Source organism: Bubalus kerabau, chromosome 22, assembly GCF_029407905.1.
Source record: "Bubalus kerabau isolate K-KA32 ecotype Philippines breed swamp buffalo chromosome 22, PCC_UOA_SB_1v2, whole genome shotgun sequence".
NCBI classification, from domain to species: domain Eukaryota; kingdom Metazoa; phylum Chordata; class Mammalia; order Artiodactyla; family Bovidae; genus Bubalus; species Bubalus kerabau.
Window position 1 is genome coordinate 24,433,452 of NC_073645.1, and position 19,584 is coordinate 24,453,035.

At 55.0% G+C, this 19,584-nt stretch overlaps 1 protein-coding gene across 1 annotated transcript; it reads right to left on the reverse strand.

Annotated features, from left to right (window-relative positions):
* Positions 1-173: 173 nt before the first annotated feature.
* On the reverse strand, positions 174-18,621 carry PDZD7 (PDZ domain containing 7). Its single transcript, XM_055561086.1, is given in 17 exon segments — positions 174-302; positions 305-562; positions 973-1,073; positions 1,373-1,972; positions 2,468-2,539; positions 2,692-2,783; positions 2,909-3,000; positions 6,315-6,490; positions 7,090-7,140; positions 9,136-9,333; positions 9,785-10,186; positions 10,562-10,622; positions 11,788-11,935; positions 12,172-12,348; positions 13,141-13,315; positions 13,624-13,764; positions 18,402-18,621. Coding segments are annotated over 17 exon segments (3,093 nt in total).
* Between the last annotated feature and the right edge of the window lie 963 nt (positions 18,622-19,584).

Below are 19,584 nucleotides of genomic sequence, written 5' to 3' on the forward strand. Positions count from 1 at the left end.
GGAACAGGTAGAGCCTTAGTGACAACTGGGGAGGGAGACGCGAGGGAGGGGATCTGAGCCACCTGTGTGGAGAAGGCAAGGCAGGCAGGAGTGGGAGGTTCCTGAAGCCTGAAGAGGTTAGTAGGTAAGGTCTAGGGGATGGCAGGAGGATTCTCCGAGGTCAGTGGAAAGAGTTATGGGATAACTGGGGAGAACCTGGAATTAGTATCAGGAGACAGGAGGCTTGGAGAGAGGCCTGGGCTTGGGGTCAGCTGGAGAAGCCCGGCGTCAGCAGGAGGGGTCTGGGTTTGGGTGGGAAGGGCATTAATGGAAAGTTCTGGGAGGCAGCTGGAGTGCCATCAAGGGGTCAGTGGGCAGGGGAATGGTCAGCAGGAAGCCGCTGTTCATTGAGGGCTGATGAGTCAGAGGGCAAGGGCAGTGGGCCAGGCTTGGGGACCCTGACCACAAGCTCCATGGGCTCCCGAGCCTTGTTTCGATAAGCCCGGCGGATGGTATCTACTGCCCGCTGGTGCGTCACCTGCTCCAGGCTCTCTCCATCCACAGCCACAAGCTCGAAGCCAGCCTGGGATGGGGGTGGGAGAATCACAGACCTCCCTCCTCAGGTCAACCCCACCCCACCCCCAACCTCTCACCTCCACCAGCTGGGACACTCCTCCCCAACTGGGCGGAGGGGATGGACAATGGGACTTTTGTGCCCGGAGCCCGATGGGGGCAGGGTGGGGCACAGACAATGGCCTTTTGTCCCTTGGGGCTAGGGGTGGAACAGGATGGGCCACCCTCAGGCCCAGGCTGGCATAAGGGCACAGATTTTCCCCTAGGTCTGCTCAACCTGCAGGTTAACCCCCTGCTCCAAGCCTCCTCCCACGACCTAGTCGACACATGTCTGGCTGGGAGATGAGCATGCACTGGTCCTGCCCCCTGCCAGAATTCAGATCTGGGCCTAAAGAGTGGGTCTGGGTGCCCTTCACCCACCTGAAGGGCCCCGCTGAGGAAGGCGGCGCCCCCGGGGAAGATCTTTTCTATCTTCACCATGGGCTGTACCTTGGACTCAATGCCCCCAGAAATGCTGATACCTAGTGAGAGGGAGAAATCCTGGATGACAGTGCAGCCACACGCCTAAAGCCTAGAGCTCCCTGGAGAACCTAGGACCCATCCCCAAATAGAGAGGCCCCCAAGCCAACCCCCAGATTCTACTACTACTCCATCCTCAACTCACTCTAACCCTAAGCCTCCCAAATTTAGACCTTCCCAACTATACCCTGATTCTTTCCCTTGTCCCAGGTCCCCAAGTCACACCCCAAAACCAAGCCCACCAACCTCACCCACACCTGAGCCCTCACCCCCCACCAGGCCCAGTCCTGCCGGGACTCACCCAAAGACTGTTTCATCTTGGACAGCGTGACGGTCCTCAGCTCCCCACTAGGGACCTTCGTGGCTGTCTCCTCAGCTGTCCTGCCAGTTCCATTCTCAGAGGGCCCTTGACTGCCCCCTGCCTTGGCCACCTGCCCATCCATAGGTCGTGGCAGAGGGGGCCTGGCTTTCCGAGGCTTGTGGTAGCGCCCATTGGCTGTGCTGGGAGTGGGGATGGGTGCCGGGGATGGCGAACGCCTGCGGCCGGGGGACTTGACTCGGCCCCGGCTGCGGCTACGGCTACGGCTGCGGCTCTGGGCTGGGCCCTGGCTCCGGCTCTGCCGAGGGTCCTCTAGGGTCAACGGTTCGGTCAGCAGCCAGTTAGGCCTCGGGGGCCGGGGAGCCACGGGAGGTGGCTGAGGAGGGGGTGTGCAGGCACTTCGGCGTGGGGCGAAGGCATCTACTGGCACGTCTTGGAGAGGGGGGATCCCTTTATGAGGGTGGCAGAGGGCAGAGGCACCCAGGGAGACCTGGAGGCCCCCCAGCCGCTCCCTCAGCTCCCCATCATCTTCCTCTTCTGAGAAGCCATTCACAGGAAGCAGGTAGAAGCCACCACGACTGTCTGGGGAAGAGGGCCAAGGTCAGGCCGCCCTCTCCTCAACAGCCCAAACTGCCTGGCCAGAGCCCAGTCCTCACCGCGTGGGGGTAGGGAGACCTGGGGGTGCTCTTACGGCAGTGTTACGACACTGCCCCAGCTCTATTGCAAGAGTATTTTAATACTTTCTATTGGAATAGTTACAGTTTTATCTTATCATGTCTGAGTAAAAATTTGACTCCCACACCAAGCTGGTAACTTCTCAGAGATTATTGCATAGAATGAGATGATTTAACAAGTGAGTGGGTTTTAAAACCAATTAGTAAGTAAATAATAGTACAGATGGTTAGTGGACGTGATAAAAATGGTCCTGGCAGATGAGGGATTCCCTTCAGGGAACCACACCACACGTATCTCTGAAGCCACGAAGTCCTATGTGGGAACAGGGATGGAACGCCCATTTTCCCTTCCCGAGTCCCCCTGGGGTGTGTCCCCTCCCTGTGCTCTGGGACTCTGACTGACCAGGCACGGGGGTGATGAGGTGACGCTTGGGTAGTGTGTCTTGTCGGGTGGGTCTCAAGGCAGGAGGCCGAACTGGTTGGAGAGGAGAGCAGGTTAGGAATGAGGCTCCCTGAGGGACACAGCTGAAAGGGCCCAGGCATCTCTGCCCCTCTCCCCTGGGAGGCCCCCCACCCCCAGCCCCACTTAGGGCCCAGGAGCCTCAGTCCTGCCCCCTGGCTGCTGACCTGCCTGACTCTTGAGGGCCTCAAAAGCCTCCAGCTCCACAGGCATCACCATGCTGTCGAAGCGACCCAGGTCTGTGGGGGCCACCACACTCCTGGGGGAGGGTAAGAGATGAGGTGTGGGCAGGGCTCAGTTCCAGGGGGGCCTGGAGGGGCTTCCACCCTGGAGAGGTTAGGGTAGATATCGGGGGTCCCCTCCCTGCCCCCAAGCCCTCCCCACCTGATGTCCCTCAGCAGCAGCAGCTTTGCCGGCCTGTCCAGAATGGCCAGCAGGGGCCTCACTAGGTCCTCCACGCCGCCCTCGTGCACGTACTGCAGAGAGAGGCACCACAGGTCAGATAGCAGCAGGGACCTCCAGAGCCCGGTAAGGGGGCATGCCTGGGCATGCGGGGGTCCCTATGTTTAGGAAAGCTTCTCCCCCAGGCCCGGGCTGTCCACAGGATGGTCTTACTCAGTGACTGGGTGGAACGTGCAATAATAATGGCAGAGCGGTAACAGCAACACCAGTAACAGCTTTGGGCCTTTTTCTAGGCCTTTTACACATGGTCTCCCACTTTGAGAGGTGACATCATTTATTCCTGTTTTACAGATGAGGGAACTGAGGCTCAGAGAGGACTTTGCCCCAGGCCACACAGATGAGGAAGTGTGAAGAGAAATTGAAAATTGAGAAATCTGGCTCCTACCTACTATTGTACCGGAAAAGGATATGCAGGGAGTGGACTCTCCTCCCCACCCCCACCTCCCAGGCTGAAGGAAGGAATTTGAGCCAGAGGCTAGGCTGTGTGCCTGGCTGTCCCAGCTTGTGTCTGCATACAGACCGACAAATTAGGCTTTGTTCAAGGCTGGAATGGGGAGTTTGGGGAAGGAGTGGCCCTATAGAAAGTCTCTCCAGTCTTTAGCCAGGGCAGTGGAGGCATTTCTGCCTGGCACTGCCCGGATGCCTCCAGCCACACCCCACCGTCGCAAACTGACAAACTGAATACTGGGAGTCACCCAACTTGGATAGCACACCGCCCCCTAGTGCCACGACAGACACACACAGAGCATCCCTGGCAAGCACAGGACACTGGGAAACAGCACACCCTGGTGGCCAGAGCGAGACATTCATAAATAGCTGGAAATGAACCACACACAAAGTTGCAGGGACTGACACATACACATACTGACGACAATACACCCCCTTTTGTCTGGAGAGAGATACACGTAATGGCAAAGAACCAATGACATATGTGCACACACTTCAAGTCCACAATCCTGCATTCAGCATCCACTAAGTGCCAGGTCCTGTACTGGGCAGTAGGGGCACAAGGACAGAGAGCCACCAACCCCAGCAAACTACAAACCGCTGGCGACGGCACAGAGGGCGCCTCAGAGCGGGCTGGGAAGATCAGAGTAAGCCTCACGGAGGTGGTGGCATTTACACTGACTCTTACGGATAAATGAAAGAAATACAAGAAAGTTGAGAAGAAAGGGTGGTGTGGAGTAATGGGTTCATAGAAGTTTAACAGGGCTTCCCCTATGGCTCAGTGGGTAAAAAATCCGCCTGCAATGCAGAAAACGCAGGACATGGGGGTTTGATCCTTGGGTCAGGAAGATCCCCAGGAGGAGGGCATGGCAACCCACTCCAGTGTTCTTGTCTGGAGAATTCCATGGACAGAGGACACACACACACGCACACACAGGGTACATGAAGGGGCCTCCATATAGGCTGTGCGGGTTGGGACTACAGTGCAGGTGGTGCTCCTAGAGTTGCGCAGTCGTAACCTGTATAAATCCCGTTACATGTTATACCCGGGGAAGATGATATGGTGACCATGGGAAAGCAGAGGTTAGTGAGCTGGGGAGTCAAATCAGGGAGCGCCTTGAATGTGAGGATAAGGAACTTGTACTCTATTCTGCCAAAGACAAGAGGCTGCAAGGGGCTTTGGAGAGTTTGTAAAGTGATCAGAGAGGTAGTTTATAATGCCTGGTCAGGAGATGGGGAGATGGCTCAGAGTGGGAGATAGAAGGGAGGCTTTGGGTTCAGGACCACACATCTAAGGGAGCTTTACTAATCATTCCAGCCAGGACACTACCCCAAAGGTCTGATCTCTTGGTATGGGTGGGGCTTGGGTCAGACTTGGGTGGTGGGCATTGCTCCCTAGGTGCTACGGGGCTCTGGGAGAGGCCTTCCTGGTCTGGGCACGGTGGGAGGAGCCCAGGGATGGGGGAACAGCATCCAAAGAAACTGACACAGAGCTCCACCTGGTGGCCAGAGCCCAGAGTCGCAGGCTTACAAAGACGGTATACTCAGCCCCACTTGGCAGTCTAAGCTGAGCATGACACTCAAGTGAATTTAGCCCAAAGGCCTTTAGCTGCCCCCAACATGCATCTCCATATGTAGCTCTGCTGTAAACCAAGCATTGGGAAAAGGATGCATGTATTACGGTGCCTCAGTCTCCAGGTGACATGCACACAGATACAATCATACAGTGTTGTTTAGTCCCTAAAGTCTCGACTCTGCGACCCCATGGATTGTAGCCTGCCATGCTCCTCTGTCCTGGGGATTTCCCAGCAAGAACACTGCTGTGGGTTGCCATTTCCTTCTCCAGGGGACCTTCCTGACCCAGGGATGGAACCTGTGTCTCCTGCATTGGCGGCTGGATTCTTCACCACTGAGCCAACAGGGAAGCCCAAATCATGTAGTTAAGTCAACACAAACCCAGATAAACAAATGTACACATCACACAGACATAACACAGCCCCACCCTGACCAAGGTGAGGGAGTGTGGGGGGGGAACCACAAACAATTTCCTGAAACTCTTCCGTTTGCCCTGGTACAGAGGATCATGCATGCACTGATGCAGATGCAGATAAGGGAACCCATCACAGGAAACCTGGGGCTTCCTGAGACAGAAGGATAGGAGAGGGACTTCCAGTTCTCCTGGAGGGGGTGACCTGTGCCTCTTACAGTCTCCCCAACATTCAGGCTACAAAGACTCCCTCAAATCTATCCTTGACCCTACGGTGGGAACCTCTGCTTCTGGCTGAAGTAGAAAGGAACAGTGAGAAACAGTGTAGATATTGAGGGAGGTTTGGGGTATGTTGGGAGAACAAAAGATTACTTACTTGGGTAACAGGGGAGAGGCCAGGCCTGACGGCTGACCCAGAAGTGGAAGGAGCCATGAGCTGGGGAAGGCTGAGGTTTAGAAGAGAACAGAAAACAGAGCAGGTGACTGCAGGGACTGAGGTCCCAAACTCATCACCTGTCTGGTCTGCCTTCTTCTCTCCTCAGCTTAAATATTACTTCCTCTGGGAGGCCCTCCCAGACCACACCATCTAGTTTGTGCCTCAGGTTATTTTCTCATGTCCTTTTCCTTCATAATACTTCACATGATTTGTCTCTATGGGTGTTTAGGTTCTAGTTACTATCTATCTTTCCTTCCTGACTGTGAACTCAGTGTGTGCGTCCATGTGTCTGTGTGCACTCCTGAGCAACCATGTCAGAGGGGTGACTTCTGCTTTACTTACCAGTGGGGTCACAGTGTTAAACCCAGATACTGGCCAGCAGATAGTGGCCTGAATGAGTGAGGGGTTGGGTGACTGAGTGACCAAGTACTGGGGCTGAGAGTGGGCTGGTGGCTCACCCGGGCGCAGTGGCGGGTGACAGCCAGCACCTCATCATCGGTCAGCAATCGCCGGGCCAGGTCCTGAATCAGGGGCCGACGGCTCTCCCAGGCCTGCACCCGCTCATCCACATTGGGCAGGTGGCTGGAGGGGCTCCCAGACCTGGCAGAGAGCAGAGCCCAACCCCTCTCCCGGTCTGCAGGGCGGGAGCAAAAGGATACAATGAAGGAAACAGAAGCCATCATAAGCCAAGGCAGGGACTCCCCTCAGTGGGGTCAGACTCCAGAATAGACTGGCTAAGGGTCCCAGGTTCCTCAGGTGGAATCCCAGCCTAGCCCGGATATTCCCCACCATGGTCTCCCACAGCAATCTGCCTATCACTGGAGTTCCAATTCAGGCCTTTCAGCCCCCATCCCAGACCCCTAGCCCAGTATGCTCCTTAGTTGAGCCCTGGCCCAGAGCCCCTGGGCCCCCTGAATATGTACTGTCCTACTAGTCTGTCCCCATTGGAGTTCTAGCAAGGCCCCCTCCCTCATCTCCCCAAAAATCTGTCTTTGGGAGTCCCAGCTTAGGCTCCAAGTCCTCAAAAAATGCACCCTAATATCTATGTGTAACCCTATATTCCTAGAAAGCATAGTCCAATTCTTTTAGTTGCCCCTAATGTGCACCTCTCAATCTGTCTGATACCCCATGCTTAACCATGAGTTTAGCCCAAAGTCCCTTAGCACCCCCAACATGCACCCCATCTGCAGCTCTATTGTAGACCAGGCTCAGAGTGGGGGAAGCAAGCATTACCACATCTCAGCCTCCAGGTGACAAACTTCTGCACGGGCCCCACTCCCCCTGCTAAGAAGAAGAAAGAGGCTCAGTTGTAGCCCTGGTCTCCCATCTGAAAATGGGGGTTGGGGACTCAGAACTGGCAGGATCGTGGGCTGGAATGGAGAGTTCAAGGCTGGAATGCGGTATGACTGGGAAGCAAGAGGCCAGGCTATTGAGGTGGGTCTTGAAGGCCAAGGTCAGGCCAGTAGCTTCATTCACAGGCAGTGGGGAGTTAGTAAAGGCTTTGGATCAAGAGAGGGCACAGCGTGTGCCCTGCTCATAGAGGTCCATTGGAAAGCACATGAATGGATGGAAGAACCCCAAGGGCAAATCACCTACCTTCAGGGCACAGAGAGAAAAAGAGGAGCCTTTGAAGGAGGGAGAGGAGTAGCCAGAGAACTGGGAAGAGAACCAGGAGAGAGAAGGGCCCTGGGGGCTGTGAAAAGAGAGATGAGTTTAGGGAGGGGGTTAGACTGCCCTGATTTGAAGGGATTGTCTCTCCCATGAGACCCAGGCAGGGGCAGGGCCCAGGCCCTTTTTGCCTACCCAACATTCACTCTCCCTTCTAGAAACAGCACCCTGATTTCACCAGGGGATCCATCCCATCCCCCACCCCCAGCATTCTCAGTCCCTGTACTCCAGGGTGGACACATGACCCCAGGCTGGCCAATGAAAGCACCCTCTCTCTCTCCCAGGTCACAAGTGATGTGTTGGGCATGTGATCCCAGCTGGGCCAACCAGAGCCTGAGACATCATCTGGAACTATTTAAGGAGAGGCTCTTTCCCCCGGGTTGCTAAGTGACAGTGGCCTTCTTACCTTCAAATGGCAAAGCCAGCAAGATGATGAAGACAAACCAGGGGAAAGAGGAACCAAAAGATGAAGAGTGCAGGTGGCTGAGGAGACTGTTTAAACCTTTAGACCCAGTTTACATCCATAGCTGAACCAAGAAGTGCTTTTTAAAGCTAGCTTCAATTAAGTTTTTCTCACAGACAACCCCAAGAGTCTCAACTTATTCACTTTTGGTCCAGCCTTTGAATCTCACCAGAGAGAAGAGATGCTCTCTGGAAGAGTCCTCAGGAAGCCTTTAACATGAGTGAAGCCTGTCTAGGCCCTCCTGCCTGGGCCTTGATTTAGAAAAGGCCTTGCTCTAGAAATGGCCTTGCTCTAACTGGCTAGAGCCAGTTCAGGTTTGATCCATGATACAGGGTACTCGGGGCTGGTGCACTGGGATGACCCAGAGGGATGGGATGGGAAGGGAGGTGGGAGGGGGGTTCAGGATGGGGAACACATGTACACCCATGGCAGATTCATGTCAATGTATGGCAAAACCAATACAATATTGTAAAGTAAAATAAATAAATAAAAATAAAATAAAAAAATAGAACTGGCTAGAGCCTGTGGAGCTCTGGCCAGGGGAGATGAAGCCAAATGCTCTAGGAAAGGAGTGCCCTGACTCCCAAGAGCACCAAGAGCATGGGCATCTGACCCAAGGTCTTCTTGTCTGTGCTGTGACTCATCAGTTTTCCCATCTGTAAAATGGGAAGATGAGGCAGTACAACAAAGACCACTACATATTCTGAGCACCTACTGTATGTCAGACCATGTACTAAGTGATTAACATACACTGATTCACTGATTCATCATTATTCCTAAAGAAATAGTATTGCGTGTGTGTGTGCTAAGTTGCTTCAGTCGTGTCGGATTCTTTGCAACCCTGTGGACCGTAGACCACCAGGCTCCTCTGTCAATGGGATTTCCCAAGCAAGAATACTAGAGTGGGTTGCCATTTTCTTTCCCAGGGGATCTTCCCGACCCAGGGATCTAACCCATATCTCCTGCATTGGCAGGCAGGTTCTTTACCACTAGCACCAACAGGTATTATTACTCCTATTTTACTCCTGTGGCTTGCAGGGCAAGGTGGTGGCCCACAGCTGGGATGAGGCAGTGTGGGATTTAGACTCAGAGCTGTGGAATAGGAAGTCGACTTTTCCTCTGTCCTCCCATCTGACCCATGTACCTACCTTTCTCCAGGTCCAGGCGAGGGCGGGGCTTGGCTGGGCTCCTGCTGTCCAGCGTCCAGGCCTCTCTGTGCCCATCCCCTGCCAGCCGCCCCTGCCATCCTCCCTTGAAGAAGAGGTTCATCAGGGTCTTGGAGCGCTGCAGGGCCCCCTTCTCCCCAGGGGACCCTGACTTCTCCTTCCTCCGCTGCTTCTTCTCCTCTGTAGACAGGAGGGAGGGGTGGGCAGAAGGGAAGGACTAGGGGCAGGGGTGTGGGGAAGGGCAGAGAGAAGGGAGAGTTGGGGGCAGACAGGATCTGCAGCTGTGTGGGGAGGTGGGGATGAAGATGGGGATGGGGTTCCTCTTCCAACTTCCCACCCCTCCTCCACCCACAGCTCCAACTATGTGAGGACTGTGTGTATGTATGTATGTGTGTGTGTGTGTGTGTGTGTGGACAGGTCTGGGAACCTAAGGATGGAGGGTCTGGTTAGGGCTGGTTTGGGTCCCAGGACTAGTTTAAAATGGAACCCAAAGCAGGATCTGAGTGTGTTCTGGAGCTGTGGCTGGGCAAAGCCTGGTGCAAAGGAAAGTTTGGGGCCCAGGACAGGGTGCAAGACAGATTTTGGACCCAGAGCTTTTGGGGGGAGCAGCAGCAACCTGTCCCCCACGTACCCCACAAGGTCAGGTGGCTCTGGGAGCGGGTGATGGGGGGCCGGGGTCGGCTGAGGGCCAGCAACAGAGCAGTCTTGGGGGACTCAGAGAGCGCAGAGTCAAGGTGGCGGGTGGGTGGCGGGTCGTTGGAACGGATGGCGGTGTCCCTGAGGATGACTGTGGGCCGCACACTGCACCAGGTCTCCACGAGGCTCCCCGCGTCGGGCTCCGTCTGCATGGCTGTGTCCGCCCGCCCCCAGCCCGGGCCCCAGCTGCCGGGCTCCTCAGGCCCCAGGCAGACATCCATGCGGTCCGAGGGCAGGGAGCCCTCGGCTGAGCTGTAGGGGGCACTGGAGGTGAAGGAGGAGACGCTGGAGCTGCTCTCCGAGGTGGGGGACAGCTGCTGCAGCACCCCGTTGCTCACTGCAGGCAGTGGGGAGGGCAGGGACATCTCAGAGGTCTGGCCGGGTGACTCTGGGGCCCTGCCGGGGCTGCAGACCACTCATGAGCTTGGAGTGGGAGTGCTGGGCAGCAGCAAGGTTGTGAGCATGGGGTCTCGGGAACCAGCCACTACTCAGCAGTCCTGCTAACTGGTTGCGGGACCTTAGGCAAGGCACTTCTCCAACCACCCCCAGACTTGCCCCCAGGAGAGCCTGGATCAGAACCTGCAACTTCTTAGAGAGGAGCCCAGAGACAGGAGTCCTGAGGAGATTTTGGTGCCCCTCCCACTTATTCTTCAGAGATCCCAGTTCCACTTTAGGGCCCTTTCCCTCCAACCTCGGGGAGCTGGGAACTTACGTCGGTCCAGCCAACAGTACTCAGAGACCATCTCCTTGTAGGCAGGGTACCGGCCGGTCTCCTGGGGAGGGTATGGTGGAGATAGGAGGGCAGAGGGGAGTGAGTGAGCAGGGAGTGGGAAGGGAGGGTAAGAATACGGGAGCAATAGGATAGGAGTCAACTTTTCAACCCAATTACTCTGCTCTGAGCTTATCATATTCCAGCGACACCAGCCGCTTCATTTCTGAATGTGCCAACTTCCTCTACACTTTAGGGCTTTGCACATGCTGTGTCTTCTGCCTGAATTCTCTTCCTTCAGCTCATCTTATGGCCAGCTCTTCAGGCGTCTCCTCCTTAGATCCCCCTGGCTAAAAGGGCCTTCCCAGATTACCCTATCCCACCTCTCCATCAATTTCCTTGCAACAGCAATCACAATCCACATGCCTCTAGTCTGTCTGTTTCCCTCCAGCAGCAGAGACCTCGTCTCTCTTTTTCACTGTTGTCGCCCAGTACCTGGCACAATGGCTGTCATATAGTAGGTATTCAAAAGTATTGAGTGAATGAATGAGGGCAGAGTGGGAGAAGAGGAATGTTTGGGATAATTTGAGAGGAAGGAAAGGGACAAATGGCATGTGGGAGAGGTGGGAAATAGAGGTGGTGGGGGGATGGCAGAGGATGCACTGAATGGTGAGAAGGATGAAGGCTCAGAAAGGAGAGGACCAGGGAAGGGGCCAGGGTTGGGGCCTGGGGAGAGGAAGACATCACCTCCTGTGGGAGCCAGGGTGAGAAGGACTTGATCCTTAGGCAAGTGTGAGACCCACATGAATAATGAATTCAGGTACCTCCCCTGAAATCCAATCTCTGTCCTGCCCTGTGCCCTAGGACACCCACCATCCAGGTCCTGGTCCTACCACGTCCCCTTCTGGGCAGGATATTTTCTCCTTACCCTCCAAGACCACCACTCATACAAAGGGGCACTGGCCACTGCATCTGGTGTTGGGGGGGCAGGCTGAAACCAGGTCCTGCTACTGATCAGCTGTATAAATGACTGATTCCTGAGTTTCTTTGCCTTTCTGAGCCTCAGTTCCTTCTTCTGTGAAGAGAGATGAGGACAATGCCTGCCTTGCCTCCCAGGAGGCTGTGGAAATTCACAAGTTGCACAGCAATGGGCAGCATTAAGTGCTAGACTGGTCTGGGAAGTCCTTCCTAGAGTCTGTCCTCTCCCTGACTCCCACAGTCCTGCCCACCTTGACAGTCAGCATGATGTGTGTCTGACCCTTCAGCACCTCCACGGCCTGGCTGTGGCTGATGTCGTCAAACCTGACACCGTTGGCCGCCAGGACCTGGTCTCCCACCTTGATGCCGTTCTCCTCAGCCAGTCCACCGTGGTCCACTCTGGGGTCAGGAAAGGGGCAATCTGATGCCTTCCCTCACCCCCCATTCCAGACTCTTCACTTGAACACAGGGATGACCTGGTCAAACTCCTTGACCCTCTTCCTGGGGAGCCCCAGCCCCTCTCCAGATCCTATCCCTAACCTAGGTCACCGGGACATGTCTTTGGCCAGGATCCACTTGCTGATGTACCCCCAGGTCCCAGCCTGACTCCGTTTCATCCCCTGCCCCAGTCTCACTTGGACACGTAGATGCCCAGGCCAAACTCCTTGCCCCCGCGGATGTTGAAGCCCAGGCAGAAGTCATCGGAGGTTGTGTAGAGGTGGACGATGCGCCGTGCACCGTCCTCTGAGCTGCTTTCGGAGGGTGTTGAGCTGCACTTTTCTACCACCAGTCGCCGATTGACCACATCCACCCTGGACAATCACAGGGGGCCCTCAGCCTGGGCCCCAATCCACCACCACCCACCCCTCTCCTCCCAGCAGCCAAGACAATTGCACAGGAAAGGAGGAACTGCTCTGGGGGGCCTGAGATCTTCACTGGGACATAGATTTCATCAAGTTAGGGAAACCATGGAAATCTTTCTTTATTGAGCAGTTCTAACTGCCAAGCCCCATTTTAAATCCTCCCCAGGCCCAGGAGGGAGAGATACTATATTTTCCTCAGGCCCAAGGCAGCAACAGCTTGGGCTTTCCAGGTGGCATTTGTGGTAAAGAGCCTGCCTGCCAATGCAGGAGACCTGAGAGACGTGGGTTTGATCACCAGGTCAGGAAGAACCCCTGGAGGAGGGTATAGCAACCCACTCCAGTATTCTTGCCTGGAGAATCCCATGGACAGAGAAGCCTGGCAAGCTGTGGTCCATGGGGTGGCAAAGAGTCAGACACCCCTGAAGTGACTTAGCAGGCACACACGAAACTGCCAGGCTCCATTTTAAATCCTCTCTGGGCTGGGGAGAGACATACTGCCCTGTCTCCTGGTCTGCGGCAGCTACAGCATAGAGGGGCAGGGTCACTGGGGTCTGAGACAGCAGCGTTGGGAGGAGGGCTGGGGGAAAGACACAGCCTTTTCTCATTTCAAGGTCAGACCATTAGATCCCTGTGTTTCCAGTACCAGGGGATGGGAAGAGCAGAAGCCCTGGACTCTAGGTCTCTCCCACCATGGCTCTGGGTGGTGGTGCTGGGCTGGGGGTGGAGACCAGGCCTGCTCACCATGTGGTCTTCTCCTTGGAGAACTTGATGCCCGGCACGCGGCCCATGCGTCTCACCATCATGTGCAGGCGGCTGCTGCCAGTCAGCACCTTCACAGCGCTGCCCATTGTGGTGCTCTCCAGGCTCAGCCCATTCACCTCGGTGATCTTGTCCCCCACGCACAAGCCAGCCTGCTCTGTATCAGGGGAGGGGGTGGTGGGCAGGGGCCCCTGGGGAGAAGTCCCCCAGGTTGAGGCTGAGCCTCTCCCATCCCTGAAGCTTCCTGGGATACAGCTTCTTCGATGAGATTGGGATCCCCAGGTAGGGTCTGAGTATTAGCCCATCGGACCAAGGACCTATTCATTAGCCCCTTTCATCTCCCCACTGGATCAGCCCCTCCAAAACTGAGGGTCCTCTCCTCTCATCCCTGCCAACAGCTCCGCATACCACTGAAGTGGGGGGTCACATCCTAAGCCAGGATTTCACCCGTGGGGTCCCGCTCACCTGCACTGCTCCCCTCCTCCACTTTGCTGACGAAGATGCCCAGGCCGTGCTCAGAGCCGCCCCGCACACTGAACCCCAGCCTCCCAGCTGGACTCTTCTCCACTCGAACTGCATGGATGATGTCACTTTCATCGCTGTTGGCTGATGGCGGTGGGGACACAGGCATGACTCCCCTGCCCATTCTGGGCACAGAGGGTCCCTGAGTACCCTAACTTAGGGCCTGCAAAGGCTGGGTTGCTGGGCACAGCCACCCAGGACCCTAAATGTGGGCTGCTGCTGCTGCTGCTAAGTCACGTCAGTCGTGTCCTACTCTGTGCAACCCCATAGACGGCAGCCCACCAGGCTCCCCTGTCCCTGGGATTCTCCAGGCAAGAACACTGGAGTGGGTTGCCATTTCCTTCTCCAATGCATGAAAGTGAAAAGTGAAAGTGAAGTGGCTCAGTCGTGTCTGACTCTTAGCGGCCCCATGGACTGTAGCCTACCAGGCTCCTCTGTCCATGGGATTTCCCAGGCAAGAGTATTGGAGTCGGGGGCCATTAGGCAGCTAATTTCTGAGTCCTCTCTGGGTGATTTTGAGATCATGGCAGGAAGGCTGTGGGAGCAGGCAGAACAGAACTCCATGCTGGAAGACACTGTTTTCCTTCCTTTATAATGTAGGGTGTGTGTGTGTGTGTGTGTGTGTGTGTGTGTGTGTGTAATCCTTACTAAGCTTCCCATACTCACTGGGACAGGCCAAATTCTAAAAAACCCTGCTACTCAGAGTCAGATGGATGAAAAAGATTCCATTCTATGAGGCACAGTCGAGGGAATCCGGGCTCTCTGGCTTACAGCAGAGACAAGCCTATCTTCAAATAGTTGAAGAACTATTCTATAAAAGGCATTAGATATTTTTGTCTGTGTAACCCCTAGGGCAGAACCAAGCCCACACACTGGAGTTATTTGGAGGAGATTTAATAAGGGAAAACTTTCTCTAAAACCTTTAGCTGGCAGACAATGGAATGAATTTTCCATGAAAGATAGTGAATTCCTCATTATTTGGAGGCATAGAAGCTGATAGTAAATCCCTGTCTGGGATGTTGTGGAAGGATCCCTGAGGCTCCTTTTACCTTGTAGATTCTATGATTCTGGAGGGTTCTGGAGGGTTCTAGGAGCTATTTGACTACATGAGGAGAGAAACCCAAAACACCACCATGTGCCTAGAGCACAGAAGTGGTTCTCTCCATCAGTAGACAGGGAAAGTCAGAGGAGGGCAACTTTAGGGACCAGAACTATTGGGGAAGGCTTCTTGGAAGGTGGGATTTGGGTGGGTGGAGGGGAAAGGAAAGGCACTGATGAAGGGATGGAGTGAGCAAAGGCTCAGAGGTGGTCTTCTGGTTAGAGAAGAGTGAGGGGACTGGAGGGGTAACTTGGGTCCCAGGTGGGAAGGTGAGAGTTCTTGGGTGAGGCTTACTCAGAGGTGTTTGAGAGGGGAAATCACACACACACACACACACACACACACACTTGATCTAAGAGAAATCAAGTTACAGTGCAGGAGCAGAGTGTCTCTGGAAGAAATCCCCAAGGGCAGCCTGCAGTCAGGGACAGTGCAGGACAGAGGCATGAGAGGCACTGGGGCTTCCTAGCTGATTCTATCTGCACAGGTCCCAGGACCTTCTCAGCCCAGACAAGGAGACTTTTGCTCTCCTGCCCTCCAATTCTCTTTCTCCTCATTCCCTCCCGGAGAGCCAGCTTCCTGGGCCAGGGGGATGTCAAAATCTGGGTTTCGAGCCTAGGAGCTTGGGGCCCCTGAGGAGGGAAGTTTCTCTACCTCCAGTGCCCTAGCCCTGCCACCAGGCATCTCTCCAGATACCCAGCAGCCTCACTATCTCCTCACTTTCACCTCTGTCTCCTTTAATCCATTCTATACACAGTCATGCCTTTGCCCTGATTAAAAACCTCAATGCCTGCCCCGGCTTCTAGAAGGAGCTGCACATTCCTTCCATGCCCAATAAGGCCCTCCCTGGTTTCCTTCTGCCCACCTCTCAACACTCACCCCTGGCCACCCTCCCTGGCCTCATGACCTTGGGCCACACTGACCTCCTCCCTGTTCCTCTCACCAGCCAGTCCTTTCCGTGTTCCCTCTGCCTGAGGTGCTATTGCCCAGGCCTTTGTAAAGCCACCTCCTATTTCCAGTTCTCCTGGCTTGGGTGCCACTTTCTCAGAGAAGACTTCCTGGGCGATCCTGCTGAAGAAAGGCCCCTCCCCCTCCTCCCAGGGAGTCTCAAAGTGAGCTCTCCAGATCAGCATCAGCAGCCCCTGGAAAATTATCACACATGTGAATTTGGAGTTTTACCACAGACCCACTGAATCAGATGCTCTGAGTGCAGGATCCAGTAATCTTTGCACGAGCCCCCAGGCAATTCTGATGTATTCTGAAGTTTGATAACCACTACTCTATCCTATCATCCAAATTAATACCTTTAAGATTATTACCATCCTTTCTCATAATTTGTTCATTTGTAATATTATTTATTCTCACTCTCTTTTCACTGGACTATAAGCTCAATCGTGGTAAAGTGAAAAACTGAAGTCGCTCAGTCATGTCCTACTCTTTGCAACCTCATGGACTGTAGCCTAAGATGCTCCTCTGTCCATGGGATTTTCCAGGCAAGAGTGCTGGAGTGGATTGCCATTTCCTTCTCCAGAGGATATTCCCGACCCAGGGATTGAACCCGGGTCCCCTGCATTGTAGGCAGACACTTTAACATCTGAGCCACGAGGGAAGTCAATCATGGTAGGGACTTAGTAATTCTTTCCACCAAGGTATTCCCCAGTATGTTGCACAGTGCTTGATATTTGCTAAGTCTTTAAAAAAATTTTTTTTTGGCCACACTGCACAGCATGTAGGATCTTATTTCCTCAACTAGGGGTCAAACCCATGCCCTCTGCAGTGGCAACATGGAGTCTTAACCACTGGATCTCCAGGGAAGTCCCTGCTAAGTCTTTTTTTGATGAATAAAATAATAACCAGAATAATGAATAAATGAATGAGTTAGGAGAGCAAGAAGAAGGGGCTGGTTGAGATTAAAGACAATGCCATTTCTCTGGGACCCAACGAGTTTGAGGAGCTGGTGGGAACTCTCGAGGACAATGTGGGTAGCAGTGTTCCCCTTTCTACTTTGTCTCCCTCATCAGTTATGTTAGGCCTCTGGAAGGGTCTAAAGAATAACATATAAAATAACATGGGGGAGGGGCTCCAGCCTGTGGTGAGTTGGGGGATGTTTGTGCTCAGGTAGAGGGGACAATTCTGAGCTCACATGCTCCCAACCCAGACAGACCAATTGGTTGGACTGATGCCCCAGTCCTTCCATCATTGCTAAGGGAGGCTGCTCTCCTGACTGGACTGGGGCATGGGGTGAGGGAGAGAGCACTCATGGAACTGCTGGAAGAGGCTCTTCTGAGGGACAGTGTGCATCATAGTCGAGCATGGAGTATGCGGGGGGAGGTACAGGTGTATCGGTATAGGTGTAATTCTAATACGATGGGATTTGCAGGGGCTGTACTGCAGTGCCTCCCTTCTGCTCCTCCGTGTCTCCTAGTTCATCTGGGGACTCCAGCTCCATGTCCAGAATGACATACTGCCTTGCTGCTTACCTGAAAGTGAGGCCAGAGTGGCGGACGACAGGGGTGGGCATGCTGGGCCACTGGCGTGGGAAAGCCTGCTCTCTGAGCAGCATATTCCACTCCTGCCCTTGTGGCAGGGCAGGGGACAGAGGGGCCCAGTGAGGTCAGAGGGAAGAGCAGGGTCTGAAAGGTCCAGTCTGAGAGCCAGCCAGGGGAGCTCTGCTGGCTGAGAGAGGAGGGCAGCTGGAGATACTTATCTGGTTCTGCTCAGGGAAAGCCCATGCCCAGGGAGGCCCCCTCCCCTGCTGGTAGGCAAGGTCCTGCCTGGTTCACTGGCTTTTTGTCACCTCACATCTGTCACTGCACCAGGCTGTCTCCTAAGTGCCCACCTGCCATATTCCACACTTTCCATTTCAACCTTGCCTGTGATATCTCTACCCCACTACCAGCTGGTACCATGGCTCCGTCTCCAAGCCCTGCTACACTGGAAATTTCTGGAAGGTGAAAATTGAGACTTAGTTCCCTGTAAGTTCCCCTCAGGACCTAATGAGAGCTGGTATAAGATAGGTGTGCCATGAAACAGCACTAAGCAACTGCATAAGATTAGGTGTCCCTCTCCCTCGGGGCCCAGACCTGGGACTCCGTGCTGACCCTCGATCCTTCCCCGTTCTTGCTAAGGGAGCATCTTCCAGTCTACCTCTGTCTCCATCCTCTACACCTGAAGCCTTTAGTTCTGTCTGCCCATCTGGACACTGACTCCCACAGCCCAGCATAGAGCTGGGCACACAAAGAGTGGGTTGATGAAGAATGTCTTTCTCCATGCTGTCCCACCCCCCAAAAGTCATACTCAGATGAGCCTGGAAAAAGGAAGAGTCCACAGGAGGGAGGGGGCCAATTTAGTACTTGGCCTTGCTTACTTGGGGGCTAGCATACCACACACCCCTTCTTCGCCTCCATGCCCAGACCTCCCAGCTCTGACCTCTCCACTATCTTGCAACACTGAAAAACCGGTCTGAAGATGAGAAAAGGATAGACGGGGAAGAATCTATGGGTTACCAGAGGCCCTCTCTCTCCCTGCATCCCTAGGACTCCCCACCCACGCTGGCTCTCCCTTCACCTACTTAAGCCTGCTGTCCCCTACCCACTCTGGTAGTTCCCGGCCCTGCCCCCACCTTCAATAGGGGAGTTGATGAGGATGACTCGGCCCATGGGCGATGAGGCTCGGATTCCACGGGGGGGCCCATTCAGCAGCCGTTGCTTTCTCAGCAGATATCGTGTTGCGGAGCCCGACTCGCTGCCCAGGTGGCCTCGGGAGGAGAGGGAGCTCAGAGAGCTGGAGCTTAGGTCTCCAAGACCCAGCGGGTTGAAGCCCACTGCAAAACCATGTGCCATGCTGGCTAGATTGGAGTGGTGCCCTGCAGGTCCGGAAGGAACCTGCTGACCCTCGAGAGGAGGGCCCCCCACGCCTGGGGCTCCATGAGCCTTCTGTGCCAACCGGGGTCTCAAGGACTGGGAGCCCCCAACCTCTGCTGCTTCTCAGGAGTGTGTGCTCCAGGCCTGCACAGGAAGAGCAGGGATTGGGGAAGGGGTGTAAATGCTGCCCCTGCTGCCCCCCAGGATCTCCACCCCCTCTCCCCATGGCTTGAGCATCCTGCTCAACCCTTAGGTCTCTCACCTCTCCCACCCCTGGCTAGAGAACTGCCCATTTCAGGCACCATCGTGAACTTTGGAGCCATTTATACAACAAGGTGGGTGAGAACCTCTCTTTTACCCCTAGTTCCTGCTCTCAGCTGAGTCATCTACTCAGGTAGGTCTCCAGTCCTCAGTAGAGGGTGACAGAATGGGGATAGGATTATTGCCGGCCCTAGGGCTGCAAGCACTGTGAGAGATTTGGGCCAGGACAGTTCACTGCACCACCTCTCCTGTGTATGTGGGCTGGGGGCCAGTCCCAGGGGCTGAGGCCTCCAGGGACTTCAGAACCTGGGACAGCTGCAGCCAAGGGCCCCAGAGATCTCCAAGCCCCAGGCTGCAGTCTCCTCTCTTCCCCCTTCTCTTGGGTCTAAAGAGGTGCATGAACCTCTCCCAGACTTGGGGACGGGACCTGCTGCTGAGAATCCCACCCACAACATCCCACGCAAAACCTCGGGCCAAATCCCGCATAGCAGTTCCAGAATCCAGAACGCAGCAGCCCACCCCCGGGCTCTACCCTTTCCGTCCCCCCTCACCTGCTCGCGCGTGCAGCAGCCGCCGGCCTCGCCCGCCTGCAGGCGCGAAAAGAGAGCAGCGGTCCGGGAATCCCCGCCCACGCCCCGCCAAGTCTGCAGGAATAGGGCTGGCCCGCTCAGCCTCGGGCTC